This window comes from Bactrocera neohumeralis, chromosome 4 (assembly GCF_024586455.1).
Source record: "Bactrocera neohumeralis isolate Rockhampton chromosome 4, APGP_CSIRO_Bneo_wtdbg2-racon-allhic-juicebox.fasta_v2, whole genome shotgun sequence".
Lineage (NCBI taxonomy): Eukaryota > Metazoa > Arthropoda > Insecta > Diptera > Tephritidae > Bactrocera > Bactrocera neohumeralis.
Window position 1 is genome coordinate 33,420,253 of NC_065921.1, and position 22,522 is coordinate 33,442,774.

Genomic DNA, 22,522 nt, shown 5'->3' on the forward strand with positions numbered 1-22,522 from the left:
TTGATGACTCTGGCGTGTTTAGTTGTTTTTATCATATATTTTTAACAGTACCGTTATATGGGAAGTGAGCGGGATGATCATTCGATTTATTATATTTCGGCTTGGTGAAATTGTTGCTCTCTGATGCCTCTTGCTACTGCGATCCCCTGTGCCTAATTAGAGTTTTGTATCTTAATAGTATAGTGCTTAGTTTTAGGACTTTGTACGTTTTCGGATAAAGGCGTTTTGTGGGTCCGATTACGCCCATCTACAAACTCTTACTTTTTTCCCCAAAGAATGCGCATACCAAGTTTCAACAAGATATCTCAATTTTTACTAAAGTTACAGCCTGCACTTACGGACAGATAGACAGTCAACCGGATTTAATCTTTTCACGTCATCCTGATCATTTATATAAACATAACCCTATATCTATCTCGCTTAGTTTTAGGTGATACGTACAACCGTTTGATGAACAAAACCATAGCAACTGGTTGCAAGAGCGTAAAGATTGAACAGAGAACGTCTATCATAGAGAAGGTTCACGGCGCGAAGAACGTAAAAATATTTTTCGCTAACTCGGTCGAGATGGAAGTGTTTCACCACTGCTAGTCGTTCTCTGGATTGAATTTACAGAGCACTCGCGGAAACTTGAACATACAATAACTCGAACGTTCGGAAACTTGAACATTTTTAATTCTCCATTGACTTTAAAACTCGAACAAAATTTTACATTAGTATTTTATACACGGAAATATATCGTATACGAGGTGTGTTCAAAAATTATCGCGAATTTTGTGTTTTTTCAAAAATTATTTATTTATTCATGAATATCTACATTTTGTCCCCTTCAAAGTAATCCCCATGAGATATTATACACTTGTGCCAACGGTTTTTCCAATCTTCGAAGCACTTCAAAAAATCATTTTTTTATCTTCTTCAGCTCCTCCTTCGATGCCGTCTTTATCTCGTCAAGAGAAGCGTAACGTCGTCCTTTCATGGGCCTCTTCAGTTTAGGGAAGAAGAAAAATTCACAGGGGGGCAGATCTGGGGAACTAGTGTGTTGTTTTTGGCCAAAAAGTCGCGCACAGGCAACGATGTGTGAGCAGGGGCGTTATCGTGGTGCAAAAGCCAATTTTTTTTCTTCCACAAATCCGGGCGTTTCTGGCGGATTGCTTCGCGCAAATTGCGCATAACTTGCAGGTAATATTCCTTATTGACCATTCTTCCCTGTGGCAAGAACTCATGATGCACCACGCCCCTGCAATCGAAGAAAACTGTCAGCAAAACTTTCACATTCAGCTTCCATTGAGATGATTGAGCTTTGGTTTCCACGTCATAACCATAAACCCATGATTCGTCACCAGTTATGACCCTCTGGAGCAAATTTGGGACGTCGCGGACAGAATTTAACATCTCATTAGCAATGTTCATGCGATGCTGTTTTTGGCCACAATTGAGCAATTTTGGTACGAATTTAGGTAAAAATCGAAGACGATCCAAAACACGTGCAAGCAAAGCAGCTGTCAACAATTAAATGAACATTGAAAATGGCCTAGCTTGTCGGCATAAGTGAGAGACATGAGTACCAACATAAAGCCACAAAAAAATCGAAATTCGAATATACGTAACCCGCGAAAATTCAAAATTCGCGATACTTTTTGAACGCACCTCGTACATACATACATACATAGGTTGTGCAACGGCCGATGCGTGCACTGTTGTTGTTAGATGCGTATTTTTTTATTAAAAGGCGCCTTATTAGCGACTAGTAACGGTATTTTTCTTTTGAATTCGCTATACTTTTCTTGCGTTTGCATCGCTTTTAATTGATATTCCTCATTGGCATACAGAGTCATGCGCTGTTAAGGTCAAGTGTATTTTATTGCATAACGGGATGAAAATTAAACGTTTTGAGCTTAGCAAAAAAGGCTGAAATAATTAATGCAGTCAAAAATGGCAAATTCAGGAAATTGAACAATGTCCAGAACAAATTTACAACGCAGCTGAATCCGGGTTATATTGCAAGCTTCTTCCGAATGGAGAAACCGGCACCGGGAAATATATGTACATACATATGTATGTACATTAGGGTGATTCAAAAAAAATTTTTTTTTTTCAAAAAATTTTCATTGAGTTATAAAATTCATAAGAAATAAAAAATTTTCCCAAAAATAATCAAACTTCAACCGTTATATCTTTTAAACGGTTGGGTTTACGAAAAAATTGTGCAGACCTTTTTAGTAGAGCATTCAATTTCCTACAAAATCTAAGGAACAAGATATTTTTACAAGTAGTTGGAAGCGAGATATAAATTTTTCTATCTGATTATAAGAAAAAATAGAAAACTGTATGTAGGAGGACCTTCCTGTTACAATTAAGAACTCATGCTTGGAGAGGTTTTCTTATAGATGTCTAGGAACCTATTTTTCCGGGTACCAAACGAAAAAAAAAAAAAAATTTTTTTTGAATCGCCCTAATGTACATACATACATATATGAAAAATAGCGTTTTTAGCATGTGCTAATGCTACTGGAAAACACAAGATTAAATTAGTTGTAATTGAAAGAGCAAAAAATTCTTGACTTTTTAAACATGTTAACTGCCCAGAGCTGGATGACATCAACTCTGTCCATCAACATCAACTCTGTCCAAAAATTGGTTTCACTTTTCTTTTGTACCACAGGCAACTACACAACGCTACAGACTGAATACCCTCTAACAATTATAGGGGATGTTCGAGTCTCAATCACTGCGGCAATATTGCAAAGCATCATGTTCGACGCAAAAATGTAGCAACTTTTGCAAATGTCAAACGTTCGAGCAACATATTTTGACATTTCTTGCGCGCAAAAGTGACAAAATCGGCATCAACAAAATTTATGATGGAAAAAATGAGGCAAGCGATTTAATTTATTATTATCATTAATTGTGTTTCACGAGACATTCGAAAATGTGATAAATATACATATGTATATCTGGAGGATAAAGTCGAATTGTTTTAAAGTTTTGCGATTTTACTATTGCCCTCTTTAAAATTTCGGTCATAAGCCACTTCTTTACGAAAAACTTTGTTTCCTTGCTTTTTTGTAATTAAGATGCAAACTACACTCAGTATCCACCAAGTTATCCACTGTTAAATTGATTAAAAATTCATTTTTAAGACTTCTTAAACTTCGCTTCTTCAATGCACCTGCACGCCGCGCAAAATATGTGCATTTGTTTAAGTATCAGCTGAGTATCTGCAAAAAAACATCAGGGTTGCAATATTGCCGCAGTTATTTGCTTGCTCGAACATCCCCATATTCTTTAACTAAGTGAAATCAAATTTGAAAGAGATCGGATTGCCTCAAAGGACTTTACTTCTTTTTACGCACCTTCGTATAACTAAGATGAATTAACTTGCAGCTATGTTTTTGCCCCCGAATGTGTGACATTGAACCAATGGTTCAAAACGCAATAAGAATAACAAAGTTATTATCGAGATTCCCTGTTGGCAGCCATTTTCTCCGATGTATGCGATTTGGTCGAATCAATGAAAAAAAAATTAACTTGAGAAGCTATAAATATTCTCGAAGTTTCAAATCCTGGGGTTTAGTAACAAAACATTTTTATTAGGTTACTTTTACAGTAGAAGAAAAAATAACTGGAATAATCTGATTGAAGAGGAACACATTGAAGAAAGCAATTCTGAAGATGACTTTGAAGCGGAAGGTGAAAATGAAGCAGAACGCATAAGTTCATCCGAATTTTTAGCAAAGCTATACAATGGGCAACTGCTGAAAGAGTTAGCTCAAACAAAATGAATATGCTGCAATCAATGCGCGTAAAAGCCGTATTGAATTCTGTCGAAAATAAGAAACGTCAAACAAAAATTACTGATTTTTTTCTAACAATTAGACAACAACCTAGATCTTACATACACATGTTCCTTCTATCATTTATGAAAATAAAAAGAAAAATGTCTGAACAAACTAGTCATGAATCATTAAACAGTAAACCACAGAATTCTAATATTTTGAATAATGCGGGCAAAATAGAATGTTGTAAGTATAAAAACTAATAAACGAATAATTAATTATTAATTAATTATTTTTTTTTTAAAGTTATGTGGTTTAACGCTGAATATGACTCGAATTGATTAGGGTACACAATTTTGAAAAATATTGAATAAGTTTATTGTACATATGGATCTTCTTAACCACTAAAGCTACAACAAACAAATTTAGCCAGCTCAAATATTATAAGAACTCCTACCGACAGTGTGATGAAATGGGATTATAACACCGCTCACTCCCCATATAACGGTACTGTTAAAAACTACTAAAAGTGCGATAAATGATTGTACTTAGTTATTCAGTCAGAGAGGTTAAAATTTACTTCAGAGGTGGTATAAAAAGGCGTTATGGGAGTCAAGGTAAAAATTGGACGATGGGTGTGGCACTTCCCACTTTTTGGTGAAATCATATATCTCGAGACTCGACCGACCGAATTCGTCTAAATTTAGCATTTGATATTCTACTCTTATTCCTATGGCACAGTGGAAAACATGCGAAATCGGGCTACAACCACACCTACTTTTCATATAACACTGTTTTAAATTCCATTTGATTCTTTCACTTTGCAGTGCACAAATCAAGAAGTAAAAAATATAACGGGATACAAATTTGCACCAAAAATTCTTTTAAAGTATGCCACCATATGATCAAAAATTTCTCAAATCCAAAAAAAAACTCTGCAAACGCCCAAATACCGAAAGTTTGGACTCCAGTATCTATAGTTGACTTTTGGCTGAAAATATTGGTCAATGTATAGTACAGTATCGCTGTGTATCAAAAGTGAATGGAATGGGGTCAATACTTCCCTGATGCCCCATATACCTAATATAAAGATTTTCGAAACTTCCAAGTGACTTTGTACTGCATATAACGGCCAATATGTGAGTTATCTCAATGAAAATGGCAAGGCCTTGTGCCTAAAATAAATCAAATTGGGCTAAAACTTGACTGGATACCCCATATATGTAACTAATATTAGGATTTTCTAACATCCTGCTGACTTTACTACATGTGATTGGTAATTGTATTTATGATACTTTAATGAATCCCAGAGAACATTTTTTAAGTATGTGGCATGATAATAGTTAATAGGTAAAATCGAGTCGATACTCTCCCAACTTCCATATACTACATACATACATACATACAAGTAAATTAATTTTCGTTTGGATTCCGATCCTCTGGTTGACATTTTACATCTTAAAGTATTTCTCTGACCTTGATTCTTGCAGGTTGCAAGAGTATAAAATGTTCGGTTACATCCGAACTTAGTATTTCCCTACTCAACCTGTCTTGACATGTTGCGTTAAGTACCCATTAAAAGCATACCCGAGTGGAATAAAAAATTTGAACAGGTGTTGTATTTTACTAAAAAAGTAAGAGAAGTAAAACATATGTGATATGAAAACATTTACTAGAATTATGAACACAAAGATGTATATTGAATGATTTATATAAAAACCAATACCAATACATTTCAAATAATACGCTACTCTACATCTTTCGATCGTGTTTTTGAAGTTATGAATCACTATTTTGACAAAAATGAATTAGCAAGTCCAGACCAGAAAAGTTCAAAATCAGTGTGGAGAATAATATTATGTACGTACTATATATACTGCTCAATGTTTGCCCTTTTGCTTTTGTGCAGAACATTAAAATTAGGCGAATTGACTCAAAAGATACATAGTATGTATTTTCCAATTTGATTGGAAGTCTGAGATTTCAATACAAATAACTATACTATACTTTGTTAATAATGTAAATGTGTTTTTGAAAAGTAGAAACCATTTTCGTTATTTATATATATATGTATATACATACATATTTTATCTATATGCAGAAATTTGCAATTGAGTTGTTTTTATAGCTCATGTAAAACAATGAAACAAAGTAATAGTTCTTCAAATGCTTTTAGAATCAGAAAATTTAAATTTGTAATATGAAGTATAAATAAATCATGGTCATTCCTCGAAATTTGTGATTTTGATCGTACTAAATGGAATATAAAAATGGAAATTAAAAATTGTTTCAAATCAAAAACGTGAAAAAAACAGAATTAGGAGTATTAGAGACTTGAAAGATATTACGGTTATGTTTTGGGGATGGAGCATCGAAATTGAACACATTAAACTGTAATTGACTAAAAGCTAGGAAAGATAAAGAAAATTAAATTAACGCTTGAAGTATAGTGTTAAAAATACTTCAAAAATTTACATCACAACTTATTTAAATAGTCCATTTTAAACTGTGAATATATATGAATATATAAATTTTTTTCGCGTTTTTTTTAGTTTTTTTGTGATATTGATTGGCCTTAATAATGGATTGCAGACTGTTTGTCATTGAATCAACCCGCTTCAATGTGATTTTAGGAATAGTTTTTGCCCTCCCACCGTTCCTCCAGCAACGTCTTCATCAAGTCATCTTATAGAAACTGTGTGTGGCAGATGTTTGTCTCCAGCAAAGCCTATACATTTTATCGGATGCTCATTTCAGGCGACTTCGCTGGTGGTGTGGGGATATGTGGAAATAATACATAATACGCTAAGTGCTTTGAAGTAAATTGTTTTCGAGTATGTTGAAGTACACATATTTATCTAATATTTTCTTAAAGGCACTTCAATACCACAATAATATTTGACTGTCTCTTTTATGTTTTCTTTTATCAGCTCAGTTTTTGGTTTTCTCTAGATATACAATCTAGGACAGCATGTCCAATCCAAATATGATAAATTTGAACCAGTCTGACTATACTATTATAGAAGTCAGAGTTCTTGCTGACGTATGCTTTGGCGAAAGCAAGTGTTTTTGAATGGCTTCTTACGATGTACTTGACCATCATTCCTGTTGTACCTCAACAGCCATTTTGGAGCGGATATCTTCGGCTTCCTTTAATTTTTCTGGAAATATGTATATCCGCCATTACTAGCGTTGACAATTTCTTTTTGCTTTATCTGACCGTATATATCACGTACTTCTCGCGCCTTTGGTTTTGTTTTCAAAGCTGATAATCGTCACAGGGGCGGATCCACTGGGTGAAACTGCGGAGAGTTTGCTCCCCACAAGTTAAAATTTATACATTATTTCCATCATAAGTAACACTCCGCGAAGAAAAGAACTTCTACTCTAGCTCCGCCCCTGAATCGCCACCAAAAACGATTGTATTTGCGAAGTTATCGCGACGAACAATTTAAGTATTAAAATTCAACAAATATCGACCACTTCTTTCTATTTCACCAATTGTTTGTAGGGAATCGGAACACTGGTCGTACTCGTCGTCGTAAGTACAAGTATGTAATCTTAAGGAAATCACGCTAAAAACGTCAAAATTTTAATTTTTAAGTTTATTGATTTTTATTCATTTTATTCGATATTTTCCTTAAACATGTTGTGTAAATATATATTAATCACACCAATATCAAGCTTTTTTTTAGGGCTGCAAATCGATTTCTATTCTATATTTAATTTCCGTAAATCGAAATCCATACATGATACGTGCATCATACATACACACTTATGTATTTACACATGTATGTATGTATATTAGGCACACATTCTTTTCACAAGTATTTGCACACAATCTTCGCAAAATTCGTTTAATCACAAGGAAACAAACCATTTTATATTATTATTCACTTTATGAATTTTCGAAATAGGAATTTGTATGCTTTAAATATTGACTTTTGGCATTTTTACACTATGGAGTAACATATCTATGTACATATGTATGTTGTATGTCCGTATATGAAACCACAAAAAGTTCTGCTTAAATAGTTGGTGGCTCAAGTGCCAAACATTTGCAGCTTTTAAAAGTGAAAGGGATACTAACGATGAAATTTCGTTCCAACAGTCTTTTGTTTACAGCAGGCACTGGACTACTGGCTGCCCTCAGGCGCTCACACGTGCTACGAAAGGCACCAAATGATATCTAGGGGTCAGAGCTGTTAGCCACTGATGTTTGTAAAGTTTCTTTTCATTTTGTTTACATGCCGTGTTTATGAATGTATGCATGCACATACATATCTAGGTATGTATGTATGGATGTATGTTATATATACGCATGTGGAAGTACATATGCAGTATAATAATTGCGAGTACAAGTTCGAGTACGAGTGCGGGTACGTGCATACATACATATCTACATAAATTTAACAGAAGCGGAGAAAAATCCACCCATATATGTATGTATATGTTCATATGTACATACATATGTTCAAATTTATCCATTCACTGATTCATACCCATAGGTACCTACAAACACAAGTGTATAAATAAGTTTTCAAGAGTTTGCTGGAATTTACATAGGTTGATCTATATAATGTATGATGTACATATGTACATATGTGTGTATGTAAGCATTCAAAAACACATACATATGTACATAACCATAGGCATATGAAAAGAATAGTTTATAAAACCCATTTGACTTTTCGGTGTGGGAGTGTGTAAATATATAAGCATATACATATGTATGTATATGTATATAATACATATGCAAATATGTGTGTAAAGATGTAGTATATAAATATGTTTCGTGTATACACATCGTACCGTACATACCTCTCATTTAATTTGTTATTCTTTTGGCGCTTAATGTGTCTTCGATTGAAACTGTTCGTGCACGAATTGGACGTGGATGTTGGTTTTATTAATACGGAATTCTGTAGCGATGCGGACGTCCTCGCTGTCGCCGAGCCCACGCCTGCACTGGCTACGGTCGATGTCGACTCGCAGGCGGCCTCGGTAGCAGAATGTGAGCCGCTGTTGCCGTTACCGTTGTTGGAAGAATGCGTATAATCAGTTGGGGCGCTAAGTTGTCGATTGAACGCCGCCTTCCGTCGACGACTTATGTCCGTCAAACAATATTTGTTCAGATGTCCATTACTCGATAGCGAACTTTTGGGCGAAGTGGCATAAGGATGTGTACCCGCAGTGGCCACGTGCAGTTTGTTGCACGAATTCGTGCTAACACTTAGCTTGTTGCCGTTGTTGTTCAGATTGCAGCTTTTATGGTTGTTGGAGGCGGCCTTTGGATTCCTATGCGTCGATGGTGTTGGTGTGAGTGTTGCGCTATAATCTTTCGAAGCGCGTTTAATTGAAGACTGATGTCGATATGTGGGATGCGTTCGAACCGAACCGTTAACGAGGCACTGTTGCTGTTGCAGATTTCTGCTAAGCGCTGCAACTACTGGCTGCTGATCTGGGAGTTGTTGCTGTTGCTGTCGACTAGTTCCAATCGGCCGCGAATCCGTTCCGCTGCCAGTCGTTTCTAATTGCCCTGGTTGCGTTTGTTGTTGCTGCTGCTGCTGTTGATATTGATATTGCTGCAAGTATTGTTGGGAGTTTTTCTTCTCGACTAGATATAAATTGAGGTATTTGTCTCCTGGATGAAGGGAATTATCAGAAACCGCGTTCGATTTACTTATAATTTGCCCTTTCTTCTTAGCCGTACGATTTTTTAGCGACAAGTTGCGTAGTTTCTTCGATTGTTCCTTGATCTTGTTGGATCTGAGGAATGAGGGGCTATTAGCGAGACACTTGAAGATATATGTCTTATTAACTATCTGCTGCTTATCACCGTGCTGCGCGTGTTGATCAAAATCACTTTTTAAATTCGAAAAATATTCAGCCTGCTGTTTCGCATAAATATTACAATCGCTGTAATGTGGTTTCAGGGGCAAACAGTGAGTATCTGAAGTATCGTTGATGCTAGTGGCACCGTCACCGCCGCCACTTTCTCCGCTTAGGGTGTTATAACGTGTTATTGGATCGGAATTGCTGAAATTATGAACGACTACATGCTTGAAGTCGTCGTTGAAGTCGTTGCCATAACTTGTGCTATTGCTATTGGTGATCGCGTAATGAGTGTAATTCTTGTATGCGTCACATACAGTGGACGGACCACCGTCTCCTTCCCTGACAACGTCACTTCCACCACCACCACCACCACTTCCACCCCCTCCGGCTCCGGTTCCCGCACTGATATTACTTTGATTGCTGTAATTACTGTTAGTGCAACTGATCGGACTGTTTGGCACTCGTGTCGAATTGGCAATACAGTCCAATTGTTGTTGTTGCTGTTGTTCAGTGTCACTATTGCGCTCCCTGGCGGTTAAGGTCAGACCATGCAGTTGCCCGCTACAACTACTGTCGTATGAATGCTGTTTGGAAACGCCGCTAATACGACTTGACAGATATTCGCACTGCAACGAACGCTGATCATCACCACCCCCACCACTAATGCTGCTGCTAATGCAACCCGCACTGTGTCCAGTGTGGCCAGTACTCAAGTAAGTAACGTTGTAATCGGTATAATCGGCGTTTTGACTATCAAGCAATGATTCACTGTCGGGATCGCCAGAACTGTGGCCCAATCGCTTTTTCGTTGACTTTGCCGCAACAGCAGCGGCACATTTCAGTGATTCGCAACTGCAGGAAATGAATTTGTGTAATGTGCTGGTGTTGGCGTTGGTATTGGTGGTCTTGATATTGGTATTCGAATTGCTTTTAGCGTTGGTGTTGGTGTTGGGGTAGTTAAGGGACGACGACGATGGCGCGACTGCACCGCTTCTATTACTTGTTATATTCTGTTCCGATGCGTTCGTAACACCGATATTATTTGAGATGTTGTGCGCGCTCGTGAGGTTGATCAGAGACTGTCGCAATAAATGCGGATGTGAATGTTGCTGCTGTCGATATTGCTGCTGCTGTTGCTGTTGCTGATACAGACGCTGCTGATGTTGTTGATACGGTAAATGTTGCTGTTGTTGATCGCTGTTCAAGTTTTCTCTGCTATCGCTGGAAAATATACAGAAATGGAAAGCAGCATTGGTGCAAGTACGAGCCCAATTAACTGTTACAACTAATACATACATACTTACATATATGTATATACATACTTAAATATACATATATATATATACATATGTATGTATGTATATGTAAAGATATTTACATACATATATGTTTATATGGATAGCCAAGTTATTTATAAAATGTGTATGTGATTACATTTGCATGTGCATTCTATGCCTGTATGAGAACATTATATGAATATACAAATGTGCATACATATGTATATACATAATACATCCATACATAGCTTTGTGTAATAAAAGTGGAAATCAAAGCATTGGCATTCTACATTTAAAGCAATTATCCGGAATAAGCAATGAACAAAATACTCTATGCTAAATAGATTTTTAAAGCGCTGTCATTAGTAATAGCTTTGTGGACTGTGTCTATAGAACTGTAGAGTATCAATATGTATAAGTTCATGTGGCGAATGTATTGTAACTAGTTCTACATCGCTGATATTGTGCAAAATACGATCATTTTGCTCCAATTGTGTGCTCATTGGAGAAGCTGCAGAGAGGAGTTTTTCAGTTGCATAGCTGCAGGTCTGAACAATCATTGGCTCCCGAATGAATACTGCCCATAAAAAATATTTAAAAAATCTGCTTTGTAAATGCCGGTTCACAAGCGAAATCTTTTGTCTCTCAAATCTGGTTTTGTAGACAGGGAAGGAGGAAGGGACCGTGTTGCTCGTGCTTTGACGACTCGCGATGTGTTCTTGTTCGTAACAGTTCACTGCTACGCAATTCGGAATTCCTTACCTTTTTGGAATTCCTTTCATGGTTGCATAGCGCTCGAGTTCAAATGAATATCTACATTGTGTTCAGAAGTTTAAATTTTATTATTTATTATTTATTTTTGTACGTAATGTGTTCATAGAATAATAGATATAATTATTTAAAAAAAAGTGTTTAAGGATAAAAATTAGATAATCAAAAACGTACGGTAAGAAAAAAAACAAAAAGAAAATTGTTCGACTCTAGTTGTGGAACACGTGCCGCTCTTGTCAACGCAATGAGAGACACCAGAATGCCGATATTGAACAACATAAGTTTACATGTGCGACGCAGTCTAGCTAAGCAAAGCTTATACATATGTTTTCATATTCGAGTATATACATACATATGTATGTAAATATATTTGTTGTCATGTGTATGAACACATAATGGTTTGAAAGGCGAAAACGTCGTGAGAGAAATGAGTGAGCTATTAAGAGAGTGTAGGTATAGTGCACACACATGTTCTAATTAGTGTTGCCACTTGAGAAAATTTGTGAGTACCAGAATGCCTACCAAATCTGTTGCAAACTACCAAATTTTCTTAGAATCAAAACATCACATTTGGTAAAATATGTAAATACAAATAAACCTTAGATGTTGATTAAGTTTAGGTACTTGCACACTCTTCCTCTTCTTCAAAGCCAATCGAATGCTTTTAACCACACCCTATGGAATTTTCGCTTTGAAGGTCATTCATTATTGTGAGGTTGTCGAGAACTATATGAGTGGTCGACACATTGAGCAGATTCCCACTACTCCTGATTGTTATACTCTTGCAACCAGTTGCTACACAGTATTATAGTTTTGTTCACCTAACGGTTGACTGTCTGTCCGTCCGTCCGTGCAAGCTGCAACTTGAGTAAAAATAGAGATATCTCGCTGAAACTTGGTATGTAGAATCCTTAGTACAAAAAAAGAATATGAGTACGTAGATCGGACTACTGCCACGCCCACAAATCGCCATTAACCGAAAAATAAAAGTGCCATAACTAAGCACTAAATTAAGATATAAAATTGTAATTTGGTACTTGTGTGCAAATTTTTTTTTTAATAGTGGGCGTGATCCCGCCTTCTAACAAGTTTAATGTATACTACTGTGATCAAATTGAAAGGTGAATTTTGTCCATTTCATCTCCTTTAAAGTAATCCTCTCTCGCTGCAATACACTTATGCAAACGAATTTTCCAGTCAACATAGCACTTGGAAAAATCCTCCGTCGTGATGGCCATCAGAGCCTTCTTCGATTCTCTTTTTATATCCTTAATTGAGTCAAAACGGTGTCCTCGGAGTGGTCACGTGAATTTGCTGAATAGCCAGAAGTTACACGAAGGTAAATCAAGCGAATGCGGTGGTTGCGGCACGATATTAGTTGAAAATGTGGCGAAATGATCACGAATAACCAATGCAGTATGAGATGGTGCATTACCGCATTTCTTTGTTCAGCAAAAATCGAAGAATTCACTTTCAGAGCCTCACAAAACGACGCGTATCTCAAATACTAATGAATATTTTGGCGTGAAATTTAGCATAGATGTCACTAACAGTACTACCAGAAAAGAAATTTACCGATTCGAAAAACACGCAAAGTATAAATTAAAAAATCGTCCTTCAATTTGATCACAGTAGTATATCTCCTAAACCACTTCAGCTACAACAACCTAATTTGCTGAATACAAATCTTATAAGTACTTCTACCGATAGTGTGAAAAAGGATAAAATCATATAACGGTACTCTTAAAAACTACTAAAAGCCCGATAAATCTATAATTAAATACGCCAGAGAGATGGTATGAATGAGCTTTATTGGAGATGTGGTGTGAAAATTGGACGATGGCCGTGGCACCGCCCACTTTTTAGAAAAATCCCATATCTGGAGACCTGACCAACCGATTTCGGCGAAATTTGGTACGTAGCATTATTCTCACATTCTTATGTCACATTGTTAAAATGGACGAAATCAAACAACAACCACGCTTTCTTCCCATATAGCACAATTTTAAATTCCACTTGATTCGTTCAATTCGCAGTACACAAATCAAGAAGCAATCAATATAAAAGGCCCCTAGGTACCGAATATTTAGACTCCTGTACCTATATTTGACTTTTGATCGAAAATATGGGTCAATGTGTGATATATATAACTGAAATTAAGGGTACGTCTGTATGTCAAAAATGGGTTGAATCAGACCAATAATTCTCTTAGCCACCATATACTTAATATAAGGATTTTCGAACTTCCAGGTGACTTCGTCCCGTATATATCGGCCAACATGTGAGTTATCCCAATAAAAATAAGAGAGCGTGTTTTACTCACAACTGTGTATCTTTGTGGCAAAAATAGATAAATTTGAGCGAAAACTTGACCTAGCCCCTATATAACTATTAACAGGATTTTCAAACATCCGGCTGACTTTACTCCATATGATTGGTTTTACACTTTAAAGTATTTCCCTGACTTTGATTCTTGCAAGTTGCAATAGTATAAAATGTTCGGTTGCACCCGAACTTAGCCCTTCCCCACTTGTTTTTTAGTTACTATGTATTGCAACCAAGAATATTTGAAATTTTAAGCGAACAAATTTTAAAGGTTAACTTTCATGTATATCAAAAACATAGGAAACTACCAATTTTGGTTCGATCGCACCAAAACGGCAACGCTAGTTTCGATGTCGTATATACGAGGTGAAGTAGAGAAGCTGGCGTCTAAATATTTGCCACAAAACGTAAGCCATAAATTAATATTTGTTGAAAACAGATGAGTAAGCAACACACGTTCGTATGTAAGTCCCGCGACCGATCGTTGCTCTCTCTGTCAACTTTGCGCTATTCAAACACAAATTTGCTTTATTACCAGAGCTTTTTAGAGTTCGCTGTCGCTGTGCTCTCTGCATCTTATCAATTGATCAACGAAATGCTTTAGCAAGAGCAAATATAATTTAAAAGAAATTTATATCCAGGAATGCTCTACTAGTTATAAAATATTGAAATATCTTTGCTGTTGTATTCAATAAAATAAAATATTATTATTCCCAATATTCTTTAAATGAATTTTTTCTTTCTATTCGTTTCCTTCATTTGTATACTAACATATGTACATACATACTTATACATATACATATGTATATATGATATGAGCTCAACCAAAGAGAGCTTGTCAACTTACTAATTTCATGAAAACATCACGCATTTTGATCAAACTAAAAGGTTTAATGTTAACAGGAAGGTCGGATTTCGCTATTAAGGATATATTGGGGACAAAAAAACGTCGAGAATTGTGGCATTCATTTTTGACATTGCTCAGATATACTCGAAAATTATCAAGCAATTTTTTAAATATTTAACCTGACTAACATATGCCGCAAAAGGTTTGTTAAAATAAAATATAATGAAATCATTATACATATGTATGTACATATGTGGTATATGGAATTTGAGATAATTTGTCAACTATTTTAACACATTTTCGGCATTAAACTGAAGTATATCCGATATTATATGTACATTTAGTTAATTTTTCTAAGAAATCTTACATATTGAGTGATCGGTATAAAAACCGGAAGTTTGAGAATGTTATATTAAGTATGTATGTATATATGGAAGATAGGGTACCATTGACCTGATTTTTGTCTATTTTTTCATTGCTAATAGTATTATTAGCAGAAAAATATGCTTTCTGAGTTTAAATTAATAATATGGTAATACATACCATAACCAATATCTAAGGAGGATGTTTAAAAATTTTGATGTTAGTTAGTTGAAGGCTAGAACAAAATTTCACTCGATTTCATCAAATTTTAGATACAAAAATGCACCGTTATTAGAGAAACCCGCTCTCTCAATTTCATTAAGATAACTCATATATTTACCGAAAAAACTATCAGGCTACTAGTCAGGCGGTTCGAATATCTCTATATAAGGTATATGGGGGCTAGATTATTTAGTATTGAACCGATTTCACCAATTTAGTCCACAAGCGCAGATTTTTATCAGAAAAAATTCTATCGTGATTTCAATAAAATTTACATATATTTTCGGTAAAAAGTCAGCCTTAAACGCTGGGGTCTACATATCCAGTAGTTCGGATTTCTACAAATTTTAGAAGTTAGATCGCATACATTATGTTATGTTCCGATTTTGCCAATTTTTAGACTTAAGATGGCATTTATTATCATCTCATTTGTGAAATTTATCTCTTCTGACAAATTTATTTAGAGAGGTGGCGACTTTTTAGTTGTTTTCAGGATAACCATGGTTATAATCCAGAAAAACTTTTGCCTGGCTTTTGCGCAGTTTGCAGGTGCCATCACTACTGCGATCTCCTGTACCATATAATTGTTTTATTTCTTAATTTGGAGCTTAGTTAATGACAAGTTAATGCAATTTCAACAGACAGACAGTCAGAACTTAACTCGTCTTGTCATCCTGATAATTTATATATAACTACATATCTATCTTGACTAGTTTTATGATACAATATATTGCAGGAGAATATAAAATATAATCAATTGATGTATACTTATACTTCTACTTTAATCGCGTTGAATAAGATTTCTTGGTATTCCCAATTGAAATTGAGAGACACAAATAATGATATGTGCCTCCAACATAGTACTTTTATATTGCATATTTATGACTGTTTCCATAAGAGATATGAAATATGTATAAAAAAGATGTTATTATACTATATACTATGTATATATCCCGATAATGACACATCGTTTATTCTATAAAAAGCTCATAAGTTGGGGAATTTCAATCATTTCATTTCTATAAAATAATAATATTTTAAAGGCATGAAATATTTTCAACGTAAGCTCTGAACCACTGAGGCAGCTTGATGAAGCATACTATTCCCAAATATTTATTATTGAATACAGTAGATAGATGGTTTAGGAAACCCAAAATTTCAAAAGTAATTGATATTCATTATACGCTGATTATGGTATATGAATTTTGTCCCAACTGCTTGTAACTGACAGAAGTAAACGTCGAACTATTCCCTCAGTTTTTGAGATGTCAATTTAAAATTTTTCACACGTTCCTTATACGAACCGCTCATATCGGCTCACTATAGCACATAACTGTCATACAAACTGAAGGCTCAAAATAAAGTACCTATTTTGAAAACTTTTTTAGTTGACGAGATATCTTCACGAAATTTACTGTGGATTATTGTCCAAGGCAACGATAAAATATCACAAGAAATTTTCCAGATCGGGCAACGTGCTATATATAGCTGCCAAGCAAACCGTATGATCAAAATTTATTTCTTGTATGAAAACATTTTTATTCTAACTTCGCTGTAACCGTAGTTAACGGTTTCTCTTATTGTACTATTTACACAGCATCAGAATCGATGCAGTCTTTTCAACGAGCCATTGTTTAATTTAAATTTTCATCTATTTCCAATGCGTAAATAAACGTGACCGAACGGGAGGATGGAGTCATGTGTAGAAGTTCACGCAAGTGAGGAAAGTTCTCTGATCGCCATTCACTTGGGAGTGGCCAGAAACGATTCTTTTACACATGGCTCAAGCAGCTCACTACTTCCGGTCTTTGACCAAGTATCCTCTGGGTAGCCTAAGAACCTCCGTTCGAAGGCGAGCTAATGTGAGAAGGCGAAACATTCCCTACATAGGGTTGTGCGCTGGGCTTGGGACCCGCCACGTAAAAAACAATACCAATGAAAAAGTTTAAACAGCCTCGGATGAGAGACCCCCCTTTTGATGACGACCATGGCAAACGGAATAAGGACTACGATTTGAGGGCATGCACCTGGAATGTCCGGACCCTTAATTGGGAAGGTGCCGCTGCCCAGCTGGTTGATGTCCTCGCAAAAATAAAGGCTGACATCACCGCCGTCCAAGAAATGCGATGGACGGGACAAGGACAGAGACGAGTAGGTCCTTGTGACATTTACTACAGTGGCCATATAAAGGAGCGCAAGTTTGGTGTTGGATTCGTGGTGGGAGAGACTCCGTCGACGAGTACTATCATTCACTCCGGTGAATGAACGTCTAGCCCACGCCCCGACGGAAGAGAAGGACGATGTGACCAAAGATGCCTTCTATGAGCGCTTGGAGCGCGCTTATGAGAGCTGCCCCCGCCACGATGTCAAAATCGTGCTTGGCGACTTTAACGCCAGGGTGGGCAAAGAAGGTATATTTGGCACTACGGTCGGTAAATTCAGCCTCCACGAAACATCCCCAAATGGGTTGAGGCTGATTGACTTCGCCGGGGCCCGAAATATGGTTATCTGTAGTACTAGATTCCAGCATAAGAAGATTCATCAAGCTACCTGGCTGTCTCCGGATCGAAAAACTACCAACCAGATCGATCATATTGTGATAGATGGAAGACACGTCTCCAGTTTTTTAGATGTGTGTGCGCTCCGAGGTCCTAACATCGACTCGGACCACTATCTTGTTGCAGCTAAGATTCGCACTCGCCTCTGTACAGCAAAAAACGCACGCCAACAAACACAAGGAAGGTTCGACGTCGAAAAGTGCAATCACAACAGACAGCCGAACGATTTTCTACTCGGCTTGCACTCCTGCTCTCTGAGAGCACTAGTCAACAACTCGGTATAAGGGAACTGTGGGACGGCATTTCAAATTCCTTACGTACAGCTGCAACCGAAACCATTGGTTTTCGGAAAGAGCAAAAGAACAGCTGGTACGACGAGGAGTGCCGTGTCGCAGCTGAGAGAAAACAGGCTGCCTACCTCGCAACGTTACGATCGACCACTACACGTGCGGGATGGGATAGATACCGAGAGTTGAAGAGGGAAGCGAGACGCATTTGCAGACAGAAGACGAAAGAGGCCGAAATGCGTGAGTACGAAGAGCTTGATAAGCTGGCCGACAGGGGTAATGCTCGAAAATTCTACGAAAAAATGCGGCGGCTTACAGAAGGTTTCAAGACCGAAGCATACTCTTGTAGAACCCTAAAGGTGATCTAGTCACTGATGCCCAGAGCATACTTAGTTAAATTATGGAGGGAACACTTCTCCAGCCTGCTGAATGGCAGTGAACGCACAACACCAGGAGAAGGTGAACCCGATTCCCCAATCGATGACGATGGAGCAGACGTTCCATTACCCGACCATGAAGAAGTTCGAATAGCAATTGCCCGCCTGAAGAACAACAAAGCGGCAGGGGCCGACGGACTACCGGCCGAGCTATTCAAACACGGCGGCGAAGAACTAATAGGGAGCATGCATCAGCTTCTTTGTAAAATATGGTCGGACGAAAGGATGCCCAACGATTCGAATTTAAGTGTGCTATGCCCAATCCATAAAAAAGGAGACCCCACAATCTGCGCCAACTACCGAGGGATTAGCCTCCTCAACATCGNATATAAGGNTCTANCGAGCGTATTGTGTGAAAGATTAAAGCCCACCGTCAACAAACTGATTGGACCTTATCAGTGTGGCTTCAGACCTGGAAAATCAACAACCGACCAGATATTCACCATGCGTCAAATCTTGGAAAAGACCCTTGAAAAGAGAATCGGCACGCACCACCTCTTCGTCGATTTTAAAGCTGCTTTGGACAGCACGAAAAGGAGCTGCTTTTATGCCGCGATGTCTGAATTTGGTATCCCCGCAAAACTAATACGGCTTTGTAAACTGACGTTGGCCAACACGAAAAGCTCCGTCAGGATCGGGAAGGGCCTCTCCGAGCCGTTCGATACCAAACGAGGTTTCAGACAAGGCGACTCCCTATCGTGCGACTTCTTCAACCTGCTTCTGGAGAAAATAGTTCGAGCTGCAGAACTTAATCGGGCAGGTACCATCTTCTATAAGAGTGTACAGCTGCTGGCGTATGCCGACGATATTGATATCATCGGCCTCAACACCCGCGCCGTTAGTTCTGCTTTCTCTAGGCTGGACAAGGAAGCACAGAAAATGGGTCTGGTAGTGAACGAGGGCAAAACGAAATATCTCCTGTCATCAAACAAAGAGTCGTCGCACTCGCGACTTGGCTCTCACGTCACTGTTGACAGTCTTAACTTTGAAGTTGTAGATAATTTCGTCTATTTAGGAACCAGCATTAACACCACTAATAATGTCAGCCTGGAAATCCAACGCAGGATTGCTCTTGCCAACAGGTGCTACTTCGGACTGAGTAGGCAATTGAAAAGTAAAGTCCTCTCTCGACGAACAAAAGCTAAACTCTATAAGTCGCTTATAATTCCCGTCCTGCTATATGGTGCAGAGGCTTGGGCGATGACAGCAACCGATGAGTCGACGTTACGAGTTTTCGAGAGAAAAATTCTGCGAAAGATTTATGGTCCTTTGCGCATTGGCCACGGCGAATATCGCATTCGATGGAACGATGAGCTGTACGAGATATACGACGACATTGACATAGTTCAGCGAATTAAAAGACAGCGGCTACGCTGGCTAGGTCATGTTGTCCGGATGGATGAAAACACTCCGGCTCTGAAAGTATTCGACGCAGTACGCGCCGGGGGAAGCAGAGGAAGAGGAAGACCTCCACTCCGTTGGAAGGACCAAGTGGAGAAGGACCTGGCTTCGCTTGGAATATCCAATTGGCGCCACGTAACGAAAAGAAGAAACGACTGGCGCGCTGTTGTTAACTCGGCTATAATCGCGTAAGCGGTGTCTACGCCAATTAAGAAGAAGAAGAAGAAATAAACGTGACCCTTATAACAAGTTTACTGACTTGATTGTTTAATAAAGGTGAGTATTTCGGATATTAAAGCAGTGAACTGTTCCGCTGAAATTTGTACGTGATGGTAAGCTCAATTTTTATTGTAAATCAAGATACTTTACACTTCAAAATTAAATAACATCGTATTTACATACAATATAAGAGAGTTAAAGAAAATGCTTAAATTTAAAGTAAAATAATGTCGTATCATGCTATATAAAAATGCCTATTGTACTCGTATATAGTATGAGTGTGAGTGGAAATATTTTAATACGCGACTAATTGGGAGCATAATTGCAATTTGTTTGTTCACTGCCGTTACTAAACGAATTATAAGGATATTTGATATATCCAATTCCATCCGAAAGAAGTCACAGAGTACATTACTTTAATTGTATCTACCTTGTCTATAGGCTCTACTTTTATTATAAATTATATATAATATATTAATTAATTAAGATATTTATTGTCATTATTTTTATGTGACACCAAAACAAGTTTTATTTACCATTTTGTATTTTAAAAATGCAAATAGTTCAATTATTTGTAGATTTAGATATCTCGGACAAGTTTATTGCGAGAAAATGTTTGGGTAAAAAGAAAGGTGCTAGGTTAAAAAAATTAAGTGAATTGGACAAGATTTGTTCGAAATTAGTTATATCTAATACCGAGGAAAAATAAATAAAACGTTAGATCATGCCAAAAGTAAAAAAAAAACAAATGCTGAATTTTTTCGTTTGGAAGTTTACACAGTGTATAATTATACTACTGAAAAAATGTTTCCAAAATGCTTATCAATATTAGAAAGTGGAAAAACGTGCGAAGGAACTTCGTGCTTTAAGGACGAAGGTTTGAGGGAAGTGAGATATTAAAAATCACATACGCTCGAATAAAGATTATATAAAATTTATTACGTATATGGTAGAGTGATTATGATTACCCTGTACATAGTAGTACTACTATATTTGCATAAGTTCGATCCGTGTACATGTTAAAATTTAGGTACGAGTTAATAATAACGGTACACATGCTATTTCTTATATTTATCGTAATATTCTTGCTTTACGATCTTGTATTTAATTACATACCGTAAATATTAGTTAACGACTTTACTCGCTCAATAAATGTATGTATTTTATTGCTTTTTATGTCTTCACGATGAACGATGAAGGAACCTTACTTCTGCAAACTCTATAATATAAGAATTTAAGAAAAAATTAAACTATTTTTCTAACGCAACTTTGTTCGAACTAAGCACTAAGAGCTATCTGATTGAGATATTTGAGTAAAGGAATGTGTCGTCTGACCTTCTGTTAGTTAGAGTAAGGAATTATAGTCAATTTTATTTACATATTTTATATTAGGGATAAAGAAATCGGGTTTATCTCTTCAGAAAAGAAAAATAACGAAATGTTAAATAAGATTATTTAGTGCAATTTATGTGCACATTGGACCCTAAAATGAATTGATGCTAATGTAATGATTTTCTAAATGCAAGAGGGGCCAAAATAAAAATATCATTGCACAAACTTTTGCAATGACAAAATTTGAAAAAATATGCTATGCTATGCAGTTACTGCATGTAGGTGTGTATAAAAGCAATTGTGTATGTATGAAAGTAGTTATTATGTCAAATGGAAGGAAATTTATCTATTACCGTTAAATTATGCAGTTTTAAAATAAGAAATTGGTTATGGTATAAATATACATACTATATTAGAATACAAGTATATCAGAAATAGCTAAGGTACATACATAGATTTACGTATGTATGTATGGCTGTTCTTAGATAGGATTTGAAAAATAGCAATAGTGATGGAATATGCAAAGTACGGAAGCCAACTAAATCATATTAAAAAAGCTTTCAATATGGGATTTAGAGGAAGCATAAAAAGATTTTATATTGAAAATATTTAAAATAATCTGTCAATTTGTACCTTAATTGTTCTCCTTATACCAATCCTGAAAACATGGTAAGACACAAAATTATTTATTTTAGATATTTTTCCTCAATAAACTTTACTTATGTAAGTGCGATGGTCTGTGAATATGTGTATATGTACGAGTACTTAATTCAAAAAGCAAAATCATATTATTACTTACTATTTAATAAGTTAATTAAGAATAGGCAGCTATCAATGAGTTATTGTTGGTAACATGCTCTTAAGCA

General features: G+C 36.6%; 1 protein-coding gene across 8 annotated transcripts in view; it reads right to left on the bottom strand.

Moving 5' to 3' along the window:
* Positions 1-22,522, bottom strand: part of LOC126756486 (uncharacterized) — a 64,572-nt gene that overhangs the window by 34,898 nt on the left and 7,152 nt on the right. For all 8 annotated transcript variants that reach the window (XM_050469564.1, XM_050469565.1, XM_050469571.1 and 5 more), the window contains one exon: positions 8,601-10,838. In XM_050469564.1, the coding sequence (XP_050325521.1) occupies positions 8,601-10,838 (2,238 nt within the window). The remainder of the gene's footprint in view (positions 1-8,600; positions 10,839-22,522) is intronic.